General features: G+C 67.2%; 9 protein-coding genes across 9 annotated transcripts; 6 read left to right on the top strand and 3 right to left on the bottom strand.

Annotated features, from left to right (window-relative positions):
* The first annotated feature begins 1007 nt into the window (after window positions 1-1007).
* FA09DRAFT_330610 (hypothetical protein) lies at window positions 1008-2509 on the top strand. The gene is made up of 4 exons (XM_025742667.1): window positions 1008-1142; window positions 1200-1465; window positions 1633-1746; window positions 1800-2509. Exons 2-4 carry the CDS (start codon window positions 1213-1215, stop codon window positions 2234-2236), a joined length of 804 nt encoding a protein of 267 aa, XP_025597730.1. The 5' UTR covers window positions 1008-1142; window positions 1200-1212; the 3' UTR covers window positions 2237-2509.
* FA09DRAFT_361256 (hypothetical protein) lies at window positions 2460-4279 on the bottom strand. Its single transcript, XM_025745329.1, has 7 exons — window positions 3878-4279; window positions 3546-3612; window positions 3335-3493; window positions 3129-3278; window positions 3032-3073; window positions 2875-2973; window positions 2460-2820 (listed from the first exon to the last, which is right to left on the bottom strand). The coding sequence occupies exons 1-7, from the start codon at window positions 4153-4155 to the stop codon at window positions 2542-2544; spliced, it is 1074 nt and encodes a 357-aa protein (XP_025597729.1). The 5' UTR covers window positions 4156-4279; the 3' UTR covers window positions 2460-2541.
* On the top strand, window positions 4098-4971 carry FA09DRAFT_54730 (hypothetical protein). Its single transcript, XM_025745713.1, has one exon. It carries the CDS (start codon window positions 4437-4439, stop codon window positions 4887-4889), a length of 453 nt encoding a protein of 150 aa, XP_025597728.1. The 5' UTR covers window positions 4098-4436; the 3' UTR covers window positions 4890-4971.
* Window positions 4860-5698, top strand: FA09DRAFT_54663 (hypothetical protein). The gene has a single exon (XM_025745712.1). The coding sequence runs from the start codon at window positions 5055-5057 to the stop codon at window positions 5538-5540; it is 486 nt and encodes a 161-aa protein (XP_025597727.1). The 5' UTR covers window positions 4860-5054; the 3' UTR covers window positions 5541-5698.
* A 105-nt stretch (window positions 5699-5803) lies between these two features.
* FA09DRAFT_325815 (putative NADPH-cytochrome P450 reductase) lies at window positions 5804-8471 on the top strand (the record flags this gene model as incomplete). Its single annotated transcript, XM_025741179.1, has 9 exons — window positions 5804-5834; window positions 5893-6038; window positions 6187-6208; window positions 6262-7544; window positions 7601-7709; window positions 7762-7946; window positions 8004-8015; window positions 8071-8266; window positions 8323-8471. 9 exons carry the CDS (start codon window positions 5804-5806, stop codon window positions 8469-8471), a joined length of 2133 nt encoding a protein of 710 aa, XP_025597726.1.
* Window positions 8472-8930: 459 nt separating this feature from the next.
* Window positions 8931-10666, bottom strand: FA09DRAFT_339444 (WD40 repeat-like protein; the record flags this gene model as incomplete). Its single annotated transcript, XM_025744220.1, has 3 exons — window positions 8931-9772; window positions 9826-10252; window positions 10397-10666. 3 exons carry the CDS (start codon window positions 10664-10666, stop codon window positions 8931-8933), a joined length of 1539 nt encoding a protein of 512 aa, XP_025597725.1.
* A 938-nt stretch (window positions 10667-11604) lies between these two features.
* Window positions 11605-13007, bottom strand: FA09DRAFT_54605 (hypothetical protein). The gene is made up of 2 exons (XM_025745711.1): window positions 12786-13007; window positions 11605-12637 (listed from the first exon to the last, which is right to left on the bottom strand). Exons 1-2 carry the CDS (start codon window positions 12803-12805, stop codon window positions 11968-11970), a joined length of 690 nt encoding a protein of 229 aa, XP_025597724.1. The 5' UTR covers window positions 12806-13007; the 3' UTR covers window positions 11605-11967.
* Window positions 13008-14301: 1294 nt separating this feature from the next.
* On the top strand, window positions 14302-17083 carry FA09DRAFT_339442 (hypothetical protein; the record flags this gene model as incomplete). Its single annotated transcript, XM_025744219.1, has 10 exons — window positions 14302-15069; window positions 15119-15179; window positions 15230-15665; window positions 15715-15968; window positions 16022-16228; window positions 16281-16299; window positions 16353-16451; window positions 16501-16651; window positions 16702-16781; window positions 16840-17083. The coding sequence occupies 10 exons, from the start codon at window positions 14302-14304 to the stop codon at window positions 17081-17083; spliced, it is 2319 nt and encodes a 772-aa protein (XP_025597723.1).
* A 262-nt stretch (window positions 17084-17345) lies between these two features.
* Window positions 17346-17926, top strand: FA09DRAFT_339441 (hypothetical protein; the record flags this gene model as incomplete). The annotated part of the gene is made up of 3 exons (XM_025744218.1): window positions 17346-17424; window positions 17519-17634; window positions 17822-17926. The coding sequence occupies 3 exons, from the start codon at window positions 17346-17348 to the stop codon at window positions 17924-17926; spliced, it is 300 nt and encodes a 99-aa protein (XP_025597722.1).
* Window positions 17927-18005: the final 79 nt, after the last annotated feature.

The raw sequence follows: 18005 nt of genomic DNA, 5'->3' as shown, positions 1-18005 counted from the left end.
TCATGGGCCACACGACGCTCGCTTTGACGTAGCAACAGATGAGCGACGCAAGATGCACTCTGTTCACCTTGCGCTTTGTGCTGAGGAGCTGCTCGCCCGGAGCCTCGGATCGGGCACGGCGCGCCACGCTACGCCGCAGCCGATGCAACGGCACGCTTGGCGCATCTCATCTCATCTCGCGCTGACGACGGCGTCGACGCCACACCTTCTCGCAGATGCAGGCTCGATCTCTTGCTGCCTGTCGCCTGACAGCTGCTTGCTGCGTGCTGGCTCCTTCTGCCGCGAGATGCGAGATGCTGAGCCTGCCAAGCAGCGAAGAGGAGGACCTCGATGCGCCCGTGCCTTCTTGAAGCTCGCGCTGCGCTGCACGCATCTCCTTCTCGCGGCGGGAGCTTCCTCGTGCGCTCGTGCCGCGTGCCGCTGGCTGCGTGCCTGGCCGGCCATCTGGCGGGCGGAGATGCGATGCGGCGGTGCGAGCGCGGGCGGCGGCGGCAGACGGCGTGCCGAGCGGTGTTGTTTGCGGATGGCTGCTCGTGTGCCGCCGGCCGCCGCGGCGCGCATGAGAGCGCCAGAAGGCGCCGGACATGCGTGCTGCCTCGCCTGCACCGCACATTCGCTGCTCTGCGCTGCGAGGCGCTGCCGCTCTGGGTGCTGTGCCTGCCACCTGGCGCTGCACCCTCTTGGGGCAGCACACGGCGCATCGGACCTGCCCCGAACGGCAGCTTCCCGCGCTCGCGGCGGTGCGGTGCGCTCCGCATGGCGCAGGCGGGCAGCGGCGGCACTCCGGCGTCTGCGGCTGCGGGCAGCGTGCAGGTACAGAGCTGCAGGCGCGGCAGAGCAACACGGCAGGCGGCCTGCGGGCGCTGCCGCTCTGCTGCCGCTTGCGCCCCTCTCTCTCGTGTCCCTTTCCGCAGCAGCAGCGTTGCGACTCGGGCATCGCAGCACTCTCCGCGGCTCGTACTCGCAGCTGCCTCCTGTCTCCGCGTCGCCGCACGTCCTCTTCTTCCCACCACATCTCGCTCGCCTCGCTCTCCCACTCCTGCTCCACCCACACTCCTTTGACCTCCTCTTCAACCCCCTCTCGTGGCGCTCAGTCTCGCTCCTGCCGCTCTCGCACATCCGCTCTTGCACGCTTGCCTACAGTGCGTCGTGCGCAGTGTCTCCTCGGTCTGCGCCTTGGCTCATTGCGCCTCTTGCAGCGCCCTCACCAACATGCGTTTCGCCCTCTCCTCGCTCGCCGTGCTGCTCGTCGGCGCCGGCGCCGCCTCGGCCGTGTCGCCGCGCGACGTGCACCATGCCATGGTCGCGCGCCAGAGCAGCAGCAGCGGCAGCGGCAGCAGCAGCAGCAGCCAGCCGGCCGAGCCGACGGCGCCCAGCAGCAGCGACGTCTTCCGCGCCGGCTCGCAGTGCACGATGCAGTGGACTGCCGGCTCGGGCAACAAGTGGAAGCACATGACCATCAGCCGTGAGTAGTGCGGACGGGCGCAGGAGGCGATGGTGCAGCGCGAGAGCGCTATTGTGTGCGAGTCAGCGGCAGGCGGAGCAGTCCCGGCGACTTGACGAGGCGGTGCACAGCTGCAGTGTAGACCTCGATGCGGCGGCACATGCTGACCCTTTGTCCCTGCCTTGCAGTCATGACGGGCACCAACCTGCACATGACCAAGCTGACGGACATTGCGACGAACGTCGACGGCACGAGCGAGACGTCGTACTCGTGGACGTGCCCGGAGGTGTCGCCCTACAGCGGTGAGTCGGGCCTAGCTTCTCCAAAGGCGCAATGCTGACGCTGTGCCCCGCAGCGATCTACTTCTACCAGTTCACGGACGCCGACGGCGCCAACCCGCAGTGGACGACGCGCTGGACGATCGCCTCTGCCGACGGCGAGACGGTGCCGCCGCCGGAGGCCAACCAGCCGGAGAACCCGTCGCCGGCGGTGCCGTGGGGCGAGGGCAAGCTGCTCTCGGCCAGCAGCACGTCGAACTCCGGCTCGAGCAACAGCAGCAGCAGCGGCGCCACGTCGGAGTCGGACTCGAGCTCCAGCTCGTCGACGGCCATGCCCACCGAGTCCTCGACGCGCAGCTCCTCCAGCTCGTCGTCGAGCTCCTCGACTGCCAGCGTCGTCGCCGGCGCTGGCCGGGCCGCCGCCACGACGACGCCCAACAGCGCCGCCGCCTCGCTCTTCCGGCCCACGGCCGCAGCCCTGGTGGCTGTCGCCGCCGTCGCTGCTCTCCTCTAGACTGCATCGCACGTCGCTTCTCCACCCGCTTCTCACTCGCCTCTATCTCTTTCCGGGCGCACTTCGGCCTCTCATCAGCACTTCTTCTCGCCGCCGTCCTCGGCCGCACAGCATTCCCGTTACCTCCTCACGCTCCTTTGCCGCGGCCCGCTCTCCTACCAGCTCTCGACATAATATATGCTCGACCGGCGCAGACCATGCCTGCGTGACAGCACAGCACGCACGAAGAGCGAGAGAGATGAGATCTGAATGGAGAAGCGAGTACATGAGAGGGTCCGGGTGCACGGCGAGCGGATGGCGACAGCTCAGAGAGCCTCGCTCTGTGCCAGTCGCCGCACACGCTGCTTGAGGCCAGGCCAGTCGCGGCTTTGCAGCTCGTTAAAGACGCCATTTGCCGCCTCTGCGAGGTTGCGGCGCTGCTCTGAGCGGCGCGCGGCCCGCGAGGCTTCGTCGCCGTCGAGCTCGAGCCTGAGCTCGCGCACCGCCAGGTCGGCCAGCTCGTGTGCGCGCGCACTGAGCTGTCGCCGCTTGCTCGTGAGCCCGCTGACCAGGTTGCCGAGGTTGCCGGTGGCGCTGACGATTTGCTGTGGGGATGCTGTCAGTTGCTGCGGGCGAGGGGCTGGAAATGCGCTGCTTACAGCAATGGCGTCGGGACACGGGAAGCTGAGCGGCCGGCTGACAGTGAAGGGAATGCCGACGCTGACGATCGAGAGCTTGACGTCGACCTTGAGCGTGAACTGCGAGGGAATGCCGGTCAGCTGGGAGCCCGCTTGGCTGACGGGCATGCGGTCTCACGTCGAGATTCTGCCCAAAGCTGGAGCACTTCGAGGCGATGTCCTGTGGGCCGCACAGGTCAGCATGGCCCTCGGCTGTGAGCATTCGAGCTGCGCACCTTCAGGATGGCGCGGTTCGTGTCCTTGGCCGGGTCGTAGACGATCTGGAACGGGAACACAATCGTCGTGTTGTCGTTGGCCTTGATCTGCTTGTCGGTGATGGTGCCGCGCCCGATGTCCACGTTCGAGTTTGCGTCGTTGTCATAGACCTGCATGCCACACCCGTCAGCCACAGCTCTGCGCACCTGCGACGCGGCGGCCTCACGTGCGCCTCAAGCTTGCTGATCGTCGCGGTGAAGGAGTTGGGGTTCGAGATGGCGAAGCTGACCGAGCCGTTGAGCGTGAAACCGTCCGACGTGAGGGAGACGTCGGACGCGGACGGCACCGTCACGCCAGAGATGCCGATGTTTGGCGGCCGTGCGAACTGCGGTGCCAGGCTCAGCACAGCCTCATCAGGGACACAAAGATAGACTCACGGTGACGAAGAGGCAAATGACGCAGATGATGATAAGAGCGGCCCAGATCACCACGCACGCGATGGACCTGAGACGGGAGGTCAGCTTGCCAATCCTCCTTGCCAGCCCGAGTGACCACTGTCCCTGCACGGCATCCTACAGCAGACAGCCACGGAGGGCTGAAGGTGCCGGGCCGCTGCGTACCACAGCTTGTGCAGCCGGCTTCTGCTGCCGCCATGTCCAGACTCTGCCGTCTCAACCACCCGCACGTCCCACCTCACAAGTCCTTGCCAGCAAGGCTCGGCCCAGCGTTCCAGTCACGCTCCAGCAGCACTGGTCTCCCGCATGCTCACCTGCAGATCTTTACGCCCACGTTCCTGCGCGTAAAGGCACGCTTGTCGTCGGGCGACCAGATGCCCTTCTGGTACAGCGGCGCCGCATGTCGGTCGTCGTCTGCGTCTGCGTACGTGGCGTGCGTGCGGCCGCGTGCGCCGTCGTCGAACTTTTCCGCCTCGGAGGCGTGCGAGTCCTGCCGCATGTGCGCCGGCGCAGTGCCGTCGTCGCGCCCGTACGAGGCGTAGCCTTGCTGCGGCGAGGCTTGGGCGTAGGAGGAGGAGAAGGGGTAGCTCATGCTGGGCGCAGTGGCGCGGCGGCCGGTTGCGAGGAAGTGCGCGCGGAGAGAGGGCGCAAGGCGAGGCTGCGGACGTGAGAGCGCCTAGAGAGCGACGAGTGGTGGTGAAGTCGAGTTGTGGACTGGAGCTGAGATGGCCAAGGGCGAGGTCGAGGTGAGGACCGACGGCCCGTGAGGCGCTGCAGGGCCCAGCACACAGGCGTGAGGCGGTGCCGTGCCGCGCCGCATGACCGGCGCCGCCGCCGAGGTGGAGCTCGCCCCTCTGAGCGGCTGCTGCTGCGATGCGCGGGGCTGTGCCGCCGCGCTGCCAAAGTCGCCGCCTGCACCGCCAAAAGGCGCATGACGCGGCTGAGATGCGGCGGGCGCCACGCTGCTGCGGCTGCCTGCGCCCGCTCGCCAACGCCTGCGCTAAGGCGTTGCAAGATGTTCAATCGCGGCACCGACGATCTCGCAACGGTGCGCGCTCAAGACGAGGGGCGCTTCAAGCTCGCCGACGAGGAGCAAGCGTGAAGCTCGAGGCTGGGCCTCGCCGTCGAGCTCGGCGGACAGGCAGGCCTGCGGTCTCGCAAGGGCCGACGGACGCGGGCATGCGCGTCTGGTGCTGGCACAGCCGCACCTCGCCCTCTTGTTCCCCCGCTCTTCAGGGGCCATGCCTTGCATCGGGCGAGCGGCGCGAAGCAGCTCACTTTCCAAGGCACTCTCCTGGCGGGAGCTTGGCTGCCTGCCTGCTGTGATGCTGCGAGGGCGAAATTGGCCTCGCTCCTCTACCGGCCTGCGCTGACTGGGCGCCCAGGAGTGGAGAAAGAGGAGACTCGCGGTCAGAGTGCTCGAGAAGCCATGAGCGCTCTTCCCAGCTGGGCCCTCCGCAAGCTGCCCACCAGCAGGAGCAGCGAGACAGCATGCCGCCCGGCACCGAGGCCGAAGCCACAGCTGCTTGCTGGCCCGAGAACCATCGGCGACCTGGAGGCGTCGCGCTGCGTTGTACGAAGCGCTTGCTGCGTAGGCCTCGTGCTGTGGCGGCACTCGGGAAAGGCGGCAGGCGCGGACCGTGCGACCTTCATGCCCATGCTGACGCAGCCGGGCGCGCGTGGGGGCAGCGCCGTGCCGGCCATCTTCCTGCGCCGGCCGCTGCGCGCTGCTTGGACGAGCGAGAGGAGCATCGCGTCAGCACGGCCGCCGCAGCGAGCGTCGTGGTGAGCTCTGCTCGGTGGGCTGAGCTCGCGACGGCTGCGCAGCGACGAGGCGGACAAAAGCCGCGGCTCAGCGACGCCTCTCACACGCGCGTGGCGACGTGTCGCAGCGCAGGCTCGCAGCAAGGCGCAGACGGCCGGCAGATCCACAGGCGGGCGGACGGGCGGCGGGCGGCGTGCTGCTTCCGCCTCTAAGGCGCTTTGTGCCTGTCGTGGTCTGGCCGACGGAGCGCGAGCCGGCCTCGCTCTCTCTCACACACACTCACCCCGCATCGCACTCTCGCAGCTGCCTTGCTCCCGTCACCCACAGCGCAGCATCGCCGCCTGCGTCTGCACCACACGCACCCCCACCGCATCCACGAGGCGCACCTCTTCGGCTTGCACACGCACACGCACCCGTACCTGCGCCCCCCCGCGCCTCTACCGGCTACAGGCGCTTCTGCGCCCTTCTTGCCATCATGCCGTCGACCACCGACCTGGCTATCCTTGGTGCGTCGGCCTGCGTCCACTCATGCTCTCTGACAGCTCATCGCTGACCTGCCTGCAGCCGCCGTGGCGATCGCGGCGGCGCTCTACCTCTTCCGCGACTCGTTCGGCAAGTCGTCGTCCGACACGGCCCACAAGCTCGGCAGCGGCCTGGCCGCGGACGCCGAGGAGGGCGGCTCAGACTTTGTCTCGAAGCTCAAGGAACAGGTGCGTGCTCGGTGCAGGATGATGAGCGTGGGCAACAGGTGGATGGCGCGTGCATTATCAGATGTGCCCGATGCCGGAACATCTGCTGCTGCAGCCTCTCTATGTGGACGACACTCTGGACTTGCTGCTGACCGCTCATTTCTCACAGAAAAAGCGCATTGTCATCTTTTGTGAGCATGCAGCAACGTCCCTCTGCGACCTCACCAGCTCACGCCTTCTCCAGACGGCTCGCAGACCGGCACAGCCGAGGAGTACGCAGTCAAGATCGCCAAGGAGGCCAAGGCCCGCTTCGGCACGTCGTCGCTGGTGTGCGACCCGGAGGAGTATGAGTTTGAGAAGCTCGACGCGCTGCCGGAGGACGCCGTGGCCGTCTTCGTGATGGCCACGTACGGCGAGGGCGAGCCGACGGACAACGCCGTCGGGCTTATGGAGCACATCTCGGATGAGGGCGTCGCCTTCTCCAACGGCGACAACCTCGAGAACCTCAAGTACGTCATCTTCGGCCTCGGCAACCGCACCTACGAGCACTTCAACAAGATTGCGCGCGACCTCGACGAGCGCCTGCAGAAGCTCGGCGCGCACCGCATCGGCGAGCGCGGCGAGGGCGACGACGACAAGAGCATGGAGGAGGACTACCTGGCGTGGAAGGACGGCATGTTCGAGGCGCTTGCCCGCGAGGGCGGCTTCGAGGAGGGCAGTGGCGGCGAGGTGGAGGACTTCCGCGTCGAGGAGATTGGCGAGTACGAGCAGGACAAGGTGTACCAGGGCGAGCTGTCGGCGCGTGCGCTGCTCGGCACCAAGGGCATCCACGACGCCAAGAACCCGTACCTGGCGCCCGTCGGCAAGGCCAAGGAGCTCTTCAGCGTCGGCGGCGAGCGCTCGTGCGTGCACATGGAGTTTGACATTGAGGGCTCCGGCATCTCGTACCAGCACGGCGACCACGTGGCCGTGTGGGCGCACAACCCCGAGAGCGAGGTCGAGCGCATGCTCAACGTGCTCGGCCTCTCGGAGAAGCGCAACACGGTCATCGACGTCGAGTCGCTCGACCCTACGCTCGCTAAGGTGCCCTTCCCCACGCCCACCACGTACGAGGCCATCTTCCGCCACTACCTTGACGTCACGGCTGTCGCATCGCGCCAGGCGCTGAATGCTTTCGCCAAGTACGCGCCGACGGACGCCGCGCGCGAGGAGCTCTCGAAGATCGGCAGCAACAAGCAGTACTTCACCGAGAAGGTCGGCTCGCGCGGCCTGCGTCTCGCACAGGTGCTGCAGCTCGTGTGCGGCGACGACGTGCGCGACCCCAGCAAGGCAACGGCCTGGAACATCCCCTTCGACCGCGTCATCTCGGGCATCCCGCGCGTCGGCCCGCGCTTCTACTCCATCTCGAGCAGCCCCAAGCTGCACCCCAAGGCCGTGCACGTCACCGCCGTCGTGCTGCGCTACAAGCCCGAGGGCGGCGATGATTACATCCACGGCCTCGCGACGAACTTCATCAGCAGCCTGAAGGTGCGTCGCGCGTGCCTGGGACCGAGCTGGCGATTGCTGACCACCTGACCTTTCAGGCAAGCGTGAACGGTGAGGAGCCGGACTCGCGCTTCAACGCGCCCAAGTACACGATCGACGGCCCGCGCGGCAGCTATGTGAAGGAGGGCAAGTTCCGCAGCCCGATCCGTGAGTCGTGCGTGCGTTTGCTGGCCGCCCAGCATGCTCACGCCCAGCGCAGACATCCGCCGCTCGACCTTCCGCCTGCCCACCTCGCCCAAGATTCCCGTCATCATGATCGGCCCCGGCACTGGCGTCGCGCCATTCCGCGGCTTCGTGCAGGAGCGCGTCGCTGCCTCGCAGAAGGCAAAGGAGAAGAACGGCGCCGATGCCCTCAAGGACTGGGGCAAGATCCGTCTCTTCTACGTGCGTATCTGCCTGCACCTCTCTCAACTGCTTGTGCTGACATGGCTCCATCTGCAGGGCTGCCGCAAGGTGCGCGCTTGCTGACCTTCGCTGCTCCGGCGCTGTCGCTGACTCTGCCCCGCAGGCCGACGAGGACTTCCTGTACCGCGACGAGTGGGAGGAGCACAAGGCGGCGCTCGGCGACGTCTTTGAGATGAGCACGGCGCTGTCGCGCGAGAAGTTCAAGCCCGACGGCAGCAAGATGTACGTGCAGGACCTCATCTGGGAGCAGCGCGAGGCCATCGCCAAGGACATCCTCGAGAACAAGGCGTACATCTACAGTGCGTGCTGCCGGTCCGCTTGCGTGCTCGCTTCGGCTGATCTAGATCCCCCACAGTCTGCGGCGAGGCTGCCGGCATGGCCAAGGATGTGGAGAACGTGCTGCTGCGCATCCTCGGCGAGGCAAAGGGCTCGGCAGAGGAGGGCAAGAAGGAGTACCAGCTGCTCAAGACGCGCTCGCGCCTGCTGCTCGACGTCTGGTCATAGATGCCTCGTGGCTGCGGACGCGCGTCCGGAGCCGCCTGCTCAGACGGCGAGCCGCTGCCCGACAGCGCCGCTGCCGTGCCTACGCGATAATCTGCTGCGTCAGATCACCTAGACGTCTGCTGGTCTAATGGAATCAGTAGCTGGGCCGGGTCGCACACTGGCAGAGCTTGTTGGCTGAAAGGCTCGAAGGTGCGCGGGCGAGGCTCACACGCGCGTGAAGGGCCAGAGCATGGGCATTGCAGACGGGCCACGGTTGCACAGGGCCCTGAAACGCGAGCTTCCGGATGAGGGACTTGGGCTGCGGCAGGCTGCCCTGTGGAGCGCCAAGAGCATCTTGCTGCTCCACAGTGCGGTCTCGCGCACCCCAAATACCACACCCGAAGTTCGCGGTCTCAGGGCTTGCGCACTGCCCATCACCATGCTGTGCTCCGCGCGTCACTGCAGCGGGAAGCCGCACCGCTAGTAGCGACGCAGCATGCCCTCCGCGCCAGCGCCGAGCACTCTCCCCTTGCCGTCGAGGCGCACAGCCTCGACGCTCTCGGCCTCCCAGCCGCAGAGCTCCGTCGTGACGCGCGGTGCGCTGCCGTCGCCCGAGAGGAGCGCCTCGACGTCGGCGCGATACGGCAGGCCGTCGGCCGAGGCGACGAGCAGCTCGCGCGGCGCGCCTGATGTTGGCGGTACGAAGAGATCTGTGACTGCTGCGCCGTTGCGGCGCCAGGAGCAGAGCAAACTGGCTGGTGCGGCTGATGCGTCGTTCGAGTTGCTCTCCGAGGCCATGCGCAGGTCGTGCGCTGCGACGATGCCGTTGAGCGAGCCGGAGAAGAGCATGTGCTCGGTGGCCCATGCCACCGAGGCAATGCCGCCAGCCCGATCTTGCGTCCAGCTGTCTGTCGCTGCCGGAGCGGCGCCGAGCGGGAAGAGGAAAGTCGGCAGCAGCGCAGTGCGCTGTTTTGATCGCAAGTCGTGCAGCTCGACTTGGCCGCTTGAGAGACCGGTGACGAGCAGGCCGTGCAGACTCTCCTCAGCAGCACCGTTCTGTGCTGCGGCGCTTGATGTCGGCGCCAGCGCCATGGCGTTGACGCTGCTAAAGCGCTCGGCGCCCAGCATCCCGATCTGCTTGCCCGTGCTGACGTCGTATATCCGCGATGTGCCGTCTGCCGAGCCGGTAATGACTTGCCGCCCGCGGCCAATCGCTGCCGAGCAGAGCACGGCGCGAGAGTGTCCAGTGAGCGTTCGTGGCGACGATCCGTCGAGGGCGCTGAAGATGCGTGACGTGTGGTCGCTCGAAGTGGAGAGAATTACTGCGACTGCGAGTCAGCGAGCTGTCCAACGCAAGGCCTCATGATGCACACACCTTCGCCGCTTGGGAAGAAACGCACAGAGCGAATATCGCCGACGTGTCCTTTGCAGTGCACGACCTGATCCCGCGCGATGTCGCGCAGCTTCTGCTGCATCCGCTGCTGCGCCAATGCCTCGATGCGGCTCTCCGGGTCCGCGTCTGCAGACAGCTCTTGGCTCGCAGCAGCCTCCTCTGCCGGCAGGTCGAGTACGCCGACGCGCAGATCGCCGTCGGCGCCACCAGCCACGTACCGCTCGATGCCAGACGAGCAGGTCGCCACATCGAAGGCAGAGACGCCAGCGTGCCCTCGCACGAGTGGGCCGAGCGTCTTGCGCGGCTGGCGCAGCAGCGTCGGCGGCACCACCACGCTTGGCTGCGGCACGCGAGCTGACGTCGAGCCGGTGTACGATGAGCTGGCCGTGTTCGACACTGAGAAGTCGAGCTACAGCACGGAGCAGCGTCAGCAAGAGCACATACGGCGACTGATACCGCGCGACACTGGCTACAGATGAGGCGCGCTCTCCTCGCCATCGCTTGGACGAGCCACTGCGCAACGCCGCTCAGTCGAGACCAGTCCTGCACTCACCATGCTGTCGGACATGCGCTGCACCTTCAGCCCATTGCCGTTGAGCACCTCAGCGACGCACACACCGCCGGCGGTCTCCGCCGCGCGCTCGCCCGTGAGCGGCTTGCACGGCTCAAGGACGAGCTTAGCGTGCAGCGAGTGTGCCTGAGCGTTGTGCGCGTACGCCGAGAGCCAGACACGCTCGGCGGGCACGAGCTGAGCGGCCACGTCGTCGAAGACGCGCGCATACGTCGGCTGCAGCGTAGTGTAGGGCAGGATGAATGAGGACATGGCGATGTGCGCCGAGGTGGAGGCTGCGAAGGACGCCGTGTGTGGAAGCAGGCCAGGCCGCTCGCCGCACAGAAGTGGGCAGGACAGTACACCGGCAGATTGTGCCGTCTACGGCGCTGGCAGAGGGGACGAAGAAGGGTGGTGGTGGTGCGAAGGAACGCTGCTCGTCCAGGCACGCGCAAGCTCTTCAGGCGTTGCGGCGCTTCCCTTCCGCGGCCGCCTTGATTTCACTTTAGCGCGCTCGACGCATCAGCGTGCACGGGCCCGCAACATAGACAGCCCATGCGGCAAGCATACACCGCGCGAGCGCGGGCCGAAGAGACCGGCACGTCCAGCTTCAGGCTCGGGCAAGTACAAGCGAGCACCGTCCTCGCCTCTGCGTCAGCGCTTGCAGCTCACCTCCGGCGGCGGCGCCAAGAGGCCGCGTCAGCGCGACGCGCAAGCGCTCGCCTCGCGTGCGACGGCACGTCGGAGCTTTGACCCAGCTCGCACCCACACTAACACTGCTAGGGGCTCTTAGCCGCAACGTGCGCCCACACAGGCGGCAAGCAGATGAAGCAGGCTCTCTGATTGAAGGGTACTCGATGCGGAGACATTGTGGGCGGCCAAGAGCAGGTCGAGGCGTGGGCCGCAACTAGCTGGGACAGCACGGTATTGAGATGGAGAGAGAGGCGCAGAGGATGCGCGGCAGCGTGAAGGAGCGTTCGGAGTCAGCAGAGACGAGGGGTGCAGACTGGCTCTCAAGTGAGATCCGGCCCGGTCTTGCCGGTCTGCGAGTGAAGCGTGAGCAAATGGTGGCAGCACCGCTCGACGCGCCGCACTCACCTGCTCATCCTCCCGATCGTGTGCATTGCCGCAGCCGCACAGCCAGTCCGTCCACCACGGCTTGCGCGTGAGCTCCTCGTCCGCAGCCTGCTGCTGGGCCATCTCGCGGCGAGCCTGATCGGCAGCCGACCAGCCGTCGCTCTCGTCGTCGAGGCCGACCTCGTTGAAGCGCGAGCTGCTCGTGCTCTTGCGTGCGGGCGCCTGCCGCCCAATGCCCTCGTCGATCGTCTCGTCCGACTCTTCTGCCTCCTCTTCCGCGCCCTCTTCGCCCTCCTCAATCGTACGCGTGCGCATGCCTGGCCGCCGGCGCCCGTACTTGGCGCCCTTGCGCATCGCGTAGCGGTCGCCGGCGTCGGGCGGCCCAGCATTGCTGTCTGTGAACGGATTCGAGGCATCCACGTCCGTCGCCACGATCTCCGGCGCGTCTCTGCCGCTCTGCCGCGCGCGGTGCTTGATCGTCGGCGCTCGGCCAGGCGTCACGATCGGATGGCGCGGAGTCGCCTTGCCCGATTGCCCGTACGTCTGCAGTGTCGCTGCTGACGAGCCAGAGCCGCTGCGCGAATGCAGGCGCTCCTGCGAACCGTTGGACAGGTCATCGCGGAAGGGATCTTGCCCCACGGATGCCGCATGCTGGTCCGCAGCCGCACGCCTCTGCTCGGCGGCGGAGAGCGGCCTTGACCAGTCGGCATCGTCTCGTGCGCGCTGCTTGCCCTTGGCGCGGCGCGCAGCTGCGGCTGCCTGGTCGGCAGCATCGCCCTCTGATGCCTCTTCGATGATGGCGGGATCAAGCGCGCGGCCGCTGTGCAGCGAGCGCCCGCTGCTTGCGTCGCCCAGCGTGCTGGCGCCGCTGCGTCTGCTTTCCTCCGACTCACGGCTGCCCGACTCTGCGCTGCTGAAGCTCTCTGGGTTGGAGCCGCGGCGGAGCAGGCCGTTGGAGTGCGATGCCGCGGGCGGCAATGCAGACGGCGCGCCGCCGGTGCCGGACGCCTTGCGCCCCAGCGAGGAGAGGCGGCGCGCGAGCGAGCTGGCAGGAGAGGCTGCTGCGGTACCGTTGGCTGCCGCAAACGAGCCAGACGGCACGCGTGCTTGCGAAGAGCGTGCCGCTCGCCGTCGTTGCCGCTCCTCGGCAGCCCATCGCTCAAGGTTCTGTGACAGCACGCAACATCAGCATGAGATCGAGCGCGGCTGGGATGGGTTGCGGCTGCTCAAGACCAAGCGCATGTGGCGACAGCGACAGAGAGCTACGAGATGGCAGGTTTTCACGGCCGTAGTTCCGTCATTCACCACGACACACAGCTTCGGAGCGCCCTGCATCGCTTCCACCCAGGCACTGCACTTACCTGCTCGACGGCCTCTGCCTCCTGCTCCTCCTCGTTCTTCTGGCGGTACGGGTAGCCGATCTTGCGCGAGCCGCCGTTCCACGAGTCGAGCTGCGGCGATGCTGCGCCACCGAGCGTGTCTGAGCTCTCATTGGGCCCCTGCAGCGGCAGCCAGCCGTGGTGCGTGGCATTGCCGAGAGCAGGCGACGCGCCGCCATCGGCGCCGCCGCGCACGAGCTGTGGCGAGACGGACGAGGCGGCCTCGGAGTCGGGCGAGCGTGCGGATGCGGCGCCCTTGGCCCCTGAGACGGAGCGCGGCGTAGGCGTGGTGCGGCCGCCGGCGGCCTCGGGTGCGGCTGCGGCACCCAGAGGGTCCTGCTCGGCGGCAGCGGCAAGCGGATGCGTGGCGCCGACGGCGGACGGCGCCGGCGCGGCACTGGCGGTGCTGGCGGTCGCCATCGCGAGACGCGGACGCGGCAGGTGTGCTGGCCGCGATGCCGAGGGGGCTGCGAGAGGGTGGGTGGTGAGGAGAGGGGGGGCGGTGCAGCAGCGTCTCCACGCCGAGACGTCGCCTCGCGGCTGCGACAGCTCGGCGGCGAGCCGGCGCGGCGCCGTCGACGCGCTCAGGCACAGCATCGGCTGGATGCTGCAGCACAGCTGCTGGCGGGGCAGGCAGGCCGCCTGCGACGACGGCAGCGCTGCGGAGCGGAGGCGCGCCCAAAGCGGCAGCGGCATCGCGGCACCTCGTCTGCGGCTGCAGCATATCGCCGCGCGCCCTATGCGCCGCGTCCGCGTCATCGGCACCGCTGCCGCCGAGCCCGCTCGCTGTCTCGCGGGCTTGCCAGCGCTCCGCCCGCTCGTCCACGCAGAGCTGGAGGATCAAGAGCCGACCGCAGAGGGATGCGAGAGCAGCACACACAGACGCAGGTGGCTGCATGCTCGGAGCGCCACGACAAGCAGGAGGCAAAGACGGCGGCGCTGCACGCTCGCTCCGGGGTACCTGTCATGCGCGCTTTCGGCTCCACGCCTGCACCCTCGGGCACCGCTGCGCGCTGCGGGTGGAGGAGCAAGGGCGGCGATCCTTCGGCAGTTGCGGCGCGGCGGCTGCTCCGGCTCGTCGTCGCTGCTCGAGCGCTGCGTCGACAGAGGCAGATCCAGTTGCAGTGTGCAGTGTGCGGGTCTCCATCACAGCCGCTTGACAGCTGGAAGAGGGGCTAATGGGATGCGGAGAAGGAGCGCCGTCTGAGAGGGCGCGCCGCGGTGCGGCAAGGCGCGGGTGCGAGACGGCCGCGCGGCGGCGCGCTCAAGCTGTGGTACGCGGCCTCTTCACACTCGACCATCACCGCAAGGCCATCAAGCACAGACGCAGAGACGTGGATGAGGCCATCGAACACGCTGCGGTCGGGCGTGGGAGCTCTGCTGCTCGTGTGCAGCGCAGCGAGCGGGCACCAGCATGGCCAGCGCCCACATCAGTGGCCGCTGGGCGCGCCGATGAGCGTCGGCCACGCATCCCGGCAAGGCAACAGCCGCTTCGTCGATCCTCTCATCGGCACAGCAGGTCCCAATCCGGACGAGTACGTGCCCGACGCCTACGCCGGCCTCTCGCCCACGCCGGCGCCGCCGTTCGCTGCGATCCGTGCCACGCCCATGACACGCCGCAACTTTGTCTCGAGTGAAGGCTACTACTTTCACGACAAGACGCATCAGGGCGTGCTTCTCACGCGGCAGCCTGCGGTATGGATGGGCGACCTCGCACCGCTCGAGCTGGCCGCTGGCTTCGGCGCCGTGCGCGTCACGCCGAAGGAGCGAAGTCTGCCCTTCTCGCACGCCGATGAGGACGCTCGTGTCGAGCGCTACTCGCTGCGTGTCGACGCCGGCTCACAGCTCGACGGTGCGGCTTTCAACCTCACACTGGCTGGCGCAGAGCACTCCGCTGTGCTCGAGTACGCCTTTGAGCAGACCGGTCCGCACGCCGAGTCGCGGTTCGTCGTGGTGCAAGCCACGCGGCCGCACTGGCGCGGCGCAGTGTACATCGATCCGGCACGGCAGGAGATATCCGGCTGGAGCCCCGAGCGCATGGACTACAAGCTTGGCCCGCACCAGGCGCCAAACTTCAAGGGCTTCTTCGTGGCGCAGTTCGACAAGAAGGGAGCTTGTGCGGCTGAGTGGCAAGGCTTCGGGACCGCCGTGACGAATGCCACGGGCACGGAGCTGCATGTCGGGGAGCTGGGGCGCTGGAATGAGGAGGATCTCGCAGCTGTAAGCTCGACACGAGCCCGCTCTGAACGTGCGCTGATCATGGCCTCAGTACGTCACGTTTCCTTCGAACACTGCCTGTGTGCGCATCCGAGTCGGGATGTCGCTGATCTGTGAGCAAGAGTCTGCCTCGGTGCCGGTTCTCTCGCTGATTCTGTCGAAGCCGTCGAACAAGCGCGCCTGAATCTGAAGCACGAGATCGCACAAGCCGACGATGCAGCCGCCGTCGCGCGTGCCACTGCGCACAAGTGGGACCGACTGCTCGACGTGGTCCAGCTGCGCAATGCCAGCGCCACGCAGGAGCGCATCGTGTACACGGCACTCTTTCACGCGCTGCAGTTCCCGTCACTGCACTCAGAGGAGACCGCCGACGGGCCAGCGTACTACTCGCTCTACACTGATCGCGTGGAGAAGGGCACCGCGTACCAGTCCTGGTCCATCTGGGACACGTGGCGTGCTGGCTGGGCTGCTACCATCCTGTTCGCGAACGACCGCGTCGCCACTATGGTGCGCTCGCTCCTGGACATCTATCTGCAGTCTGGTCCTCGCAGCGGCGAGCCTGGCTATCTGCCGATGTGGGCCAACGGCGCCGAGACGAAGTGAGTCAGCAGTGATGGCCTGCACCAGCAGCAATCTGACGCAACCCAGCATCATGATCTCTACCTGGAGCGACTCGCTCATCGCCGAGGCGCTCGTCAAGGGCGTCGAGGGCTTCAACAAGACGCTTGCGTGGGAGGCCGTGCAGAAGAACGCCGACGTGCCGCCCGAGCGCGACACTGAGCTGCAGTACGCCGACCGCGAGGAGTACACGCCCATCGAGGCGCGTGCTGGCCTCACGTACTACAAGAAGACGGGCTACGTGCCGCACGACCGCACGGCGGAGTCCGTCTCGCGCACTCTTGGTGAGCTTGCCCTTGGCTCTCTCTGCACGTGCCTGTGCTCACGCGCCCGTCAGACTACGCATCGTGCGACTGGTGCGTGTCGCAGGTCGCCACGCAGCTCGGCCACGTCGACGCAGCGCGCTTCTACGCTGAGCGAGCGGGCAACTATCGGCATGTGTACAACGAGGAAACAGGCTTCTTTGCGCCGCGCTTTTCCAATGGTTCCTTCCTTAACGAGCCGCTTGAGGCTCCCAAGGCGCGCGATGACGGCTTCACCGAAGGTGAGTAGAATGCCAGCAAGTCACTTGGCACGTACTGATGCAACTTGAGCAGGCAATCGCTGGACGTATCTGTGAGAAGCGAGGAATGGCGCCGCCGATGCAGGAGCTGACGAATGATCTGCAGATTCGATGTAGTACACGACCTGCCGGGCCTCGCAAAGCTACACGGCGGCACCGAGAAGCTGCTCTCCAAGCTCGACGAGTACTTTGCCGGCGGGTACAAGTGAGCGCAACTGCGGGTCGCCGGGAGGCGCCGACTGACGCTTCACTAGTGATCACTCGAACGAGCCCAGCCACCACGTGCCTGCGCTCTACGCCGCGCTCGGTCGTGCCTGGCGCTCGCAAGAGCTGGTGCGCGAGATTGCAGAGCAAGAATATAGCGACCGGCCTGATGGCCTGGGCGGCAATGAGGATCTCGGACAGGTGAGTCGACAGAAGGCAACCATGAGGGCGACGCTGACGGCGCACGACAGATGTCGGCGTGGTACATCTGGGTCGCCGTGTTTGGCCTGTACCCCATCAACCCTGCGTCTGGGAGCTATGTCGTCGTCGGGTGAGTCTGTGCTCGCGCATCGAACCCCTTCGCAGGCATCTGACCGCCCCGCCCCCAGCGCGCCCTTCTTCGACGAGGTCACCGTCAGCCTGCCGCACATTCCCGGGCACCGCCTCGTCATCTCTGCGTCCGGCTCGAGCAGTGGACGCAAGTACGTGCGCTCCTTCCGCATCAACGGCGAGGCGCTGCACGAGCCCAGCATCACACACCGCCAGCTGGAGCAGGGCGGGCACTGGGAGATCGAGCTGGCGGACAGCCCGCAGGAATGGGGCTCACGGCGAGCGGAAGGTGCTCGAATCTGATCCAGTTCCGCACCTGTGTCTCGAGCTCCTGCCGCCGCGATGAGACTTGTGCTGTCGCGCACACCCACGAGCTTGACCGTGATGGAGAAGCATGCGAAGGAGCGGGGCCGTGGGGTCACGCGCCCTCGTCCAAGAGGCGCGAGCGCAGCGGTGCTGACGTGAGCACAAGGCGCTGTGCCGCCTGCTGTGGACGCGCCACTCACTCCACCTTGCATTCCCACCACCAGCGTCTCGCTCTGTTCACCCCACACACCTCACAAGCATGAGTGCCCCACCCTCTCTCGGCCGCGCGCTCATCAGCGGCGGCGCCGTCATCGCCCTTGGCTACGGCATCATGAAGGGTGCGTGAGCGCCGCCACGAGCCCGTGCCTGCTCTGCAGATGCAGCTCGCAGCAAGACGCCAGCGGCTGACCGCCCCGCCCTCCTCGCGCGCAGTGACGACGCCGTCGGACGAGCAGTTCTACAACAAGCTCTCGCCCGAGCTCAAGAAGAAGGTCGATGCGCAGCGCGATGCCACGCGCCGCAAGGCCGCCTACGCCGAGCAGATTGCGGTGAGTGGCGGGCGAGGTGGAGCACGGGCCGGGCAGCCAGAGGTTGGCGGCGCAGCAGCCCCGGTCAAAGTCTCCGGTGACCGGGCGGCGGCGTGTCGAGAGGTCCTCAACAGGGCCCCAGTAGGGCATCAGTGGGGCAAGGTAGTCCTTGCGATCCGCACCCTGTACTCACGCCTCTTTGCTCCAGCGCGCACGGACGCAGGACGACTCGCAGGCGGTGTGGTCAGAAGGCCTGCGCGCCAAGGATTCGGCGCCGCCGCCGGCGATGAACACGCCGGCCGGCTCGCGGTAGGGGCCACGACGGAATGCAACGTCTTCGCGCGAGTCACACGAGATGCCAGACGAAGAGCCACGCTCAGACCCAGGTCATC

Source organism: Tilletiopsis washingtonensis (genome assembly GCF_003144115.1).
Source record: "Tilletiopsis washingtonensis strain MCA 4186 unplaced genomic scaffold FA09scaffold_13, whole genome shotgun sequence".
Taxonomy (NCBI): Eukaryota; Fungi; Basidiomycota; class Exobasidiomycetes; order Entylomatales; genus Tilletiopsis; species Tilletiopsis washingtonensis.
This window is presented reverse-complemented; position numbering and strand designations above follow the sequence as displayed.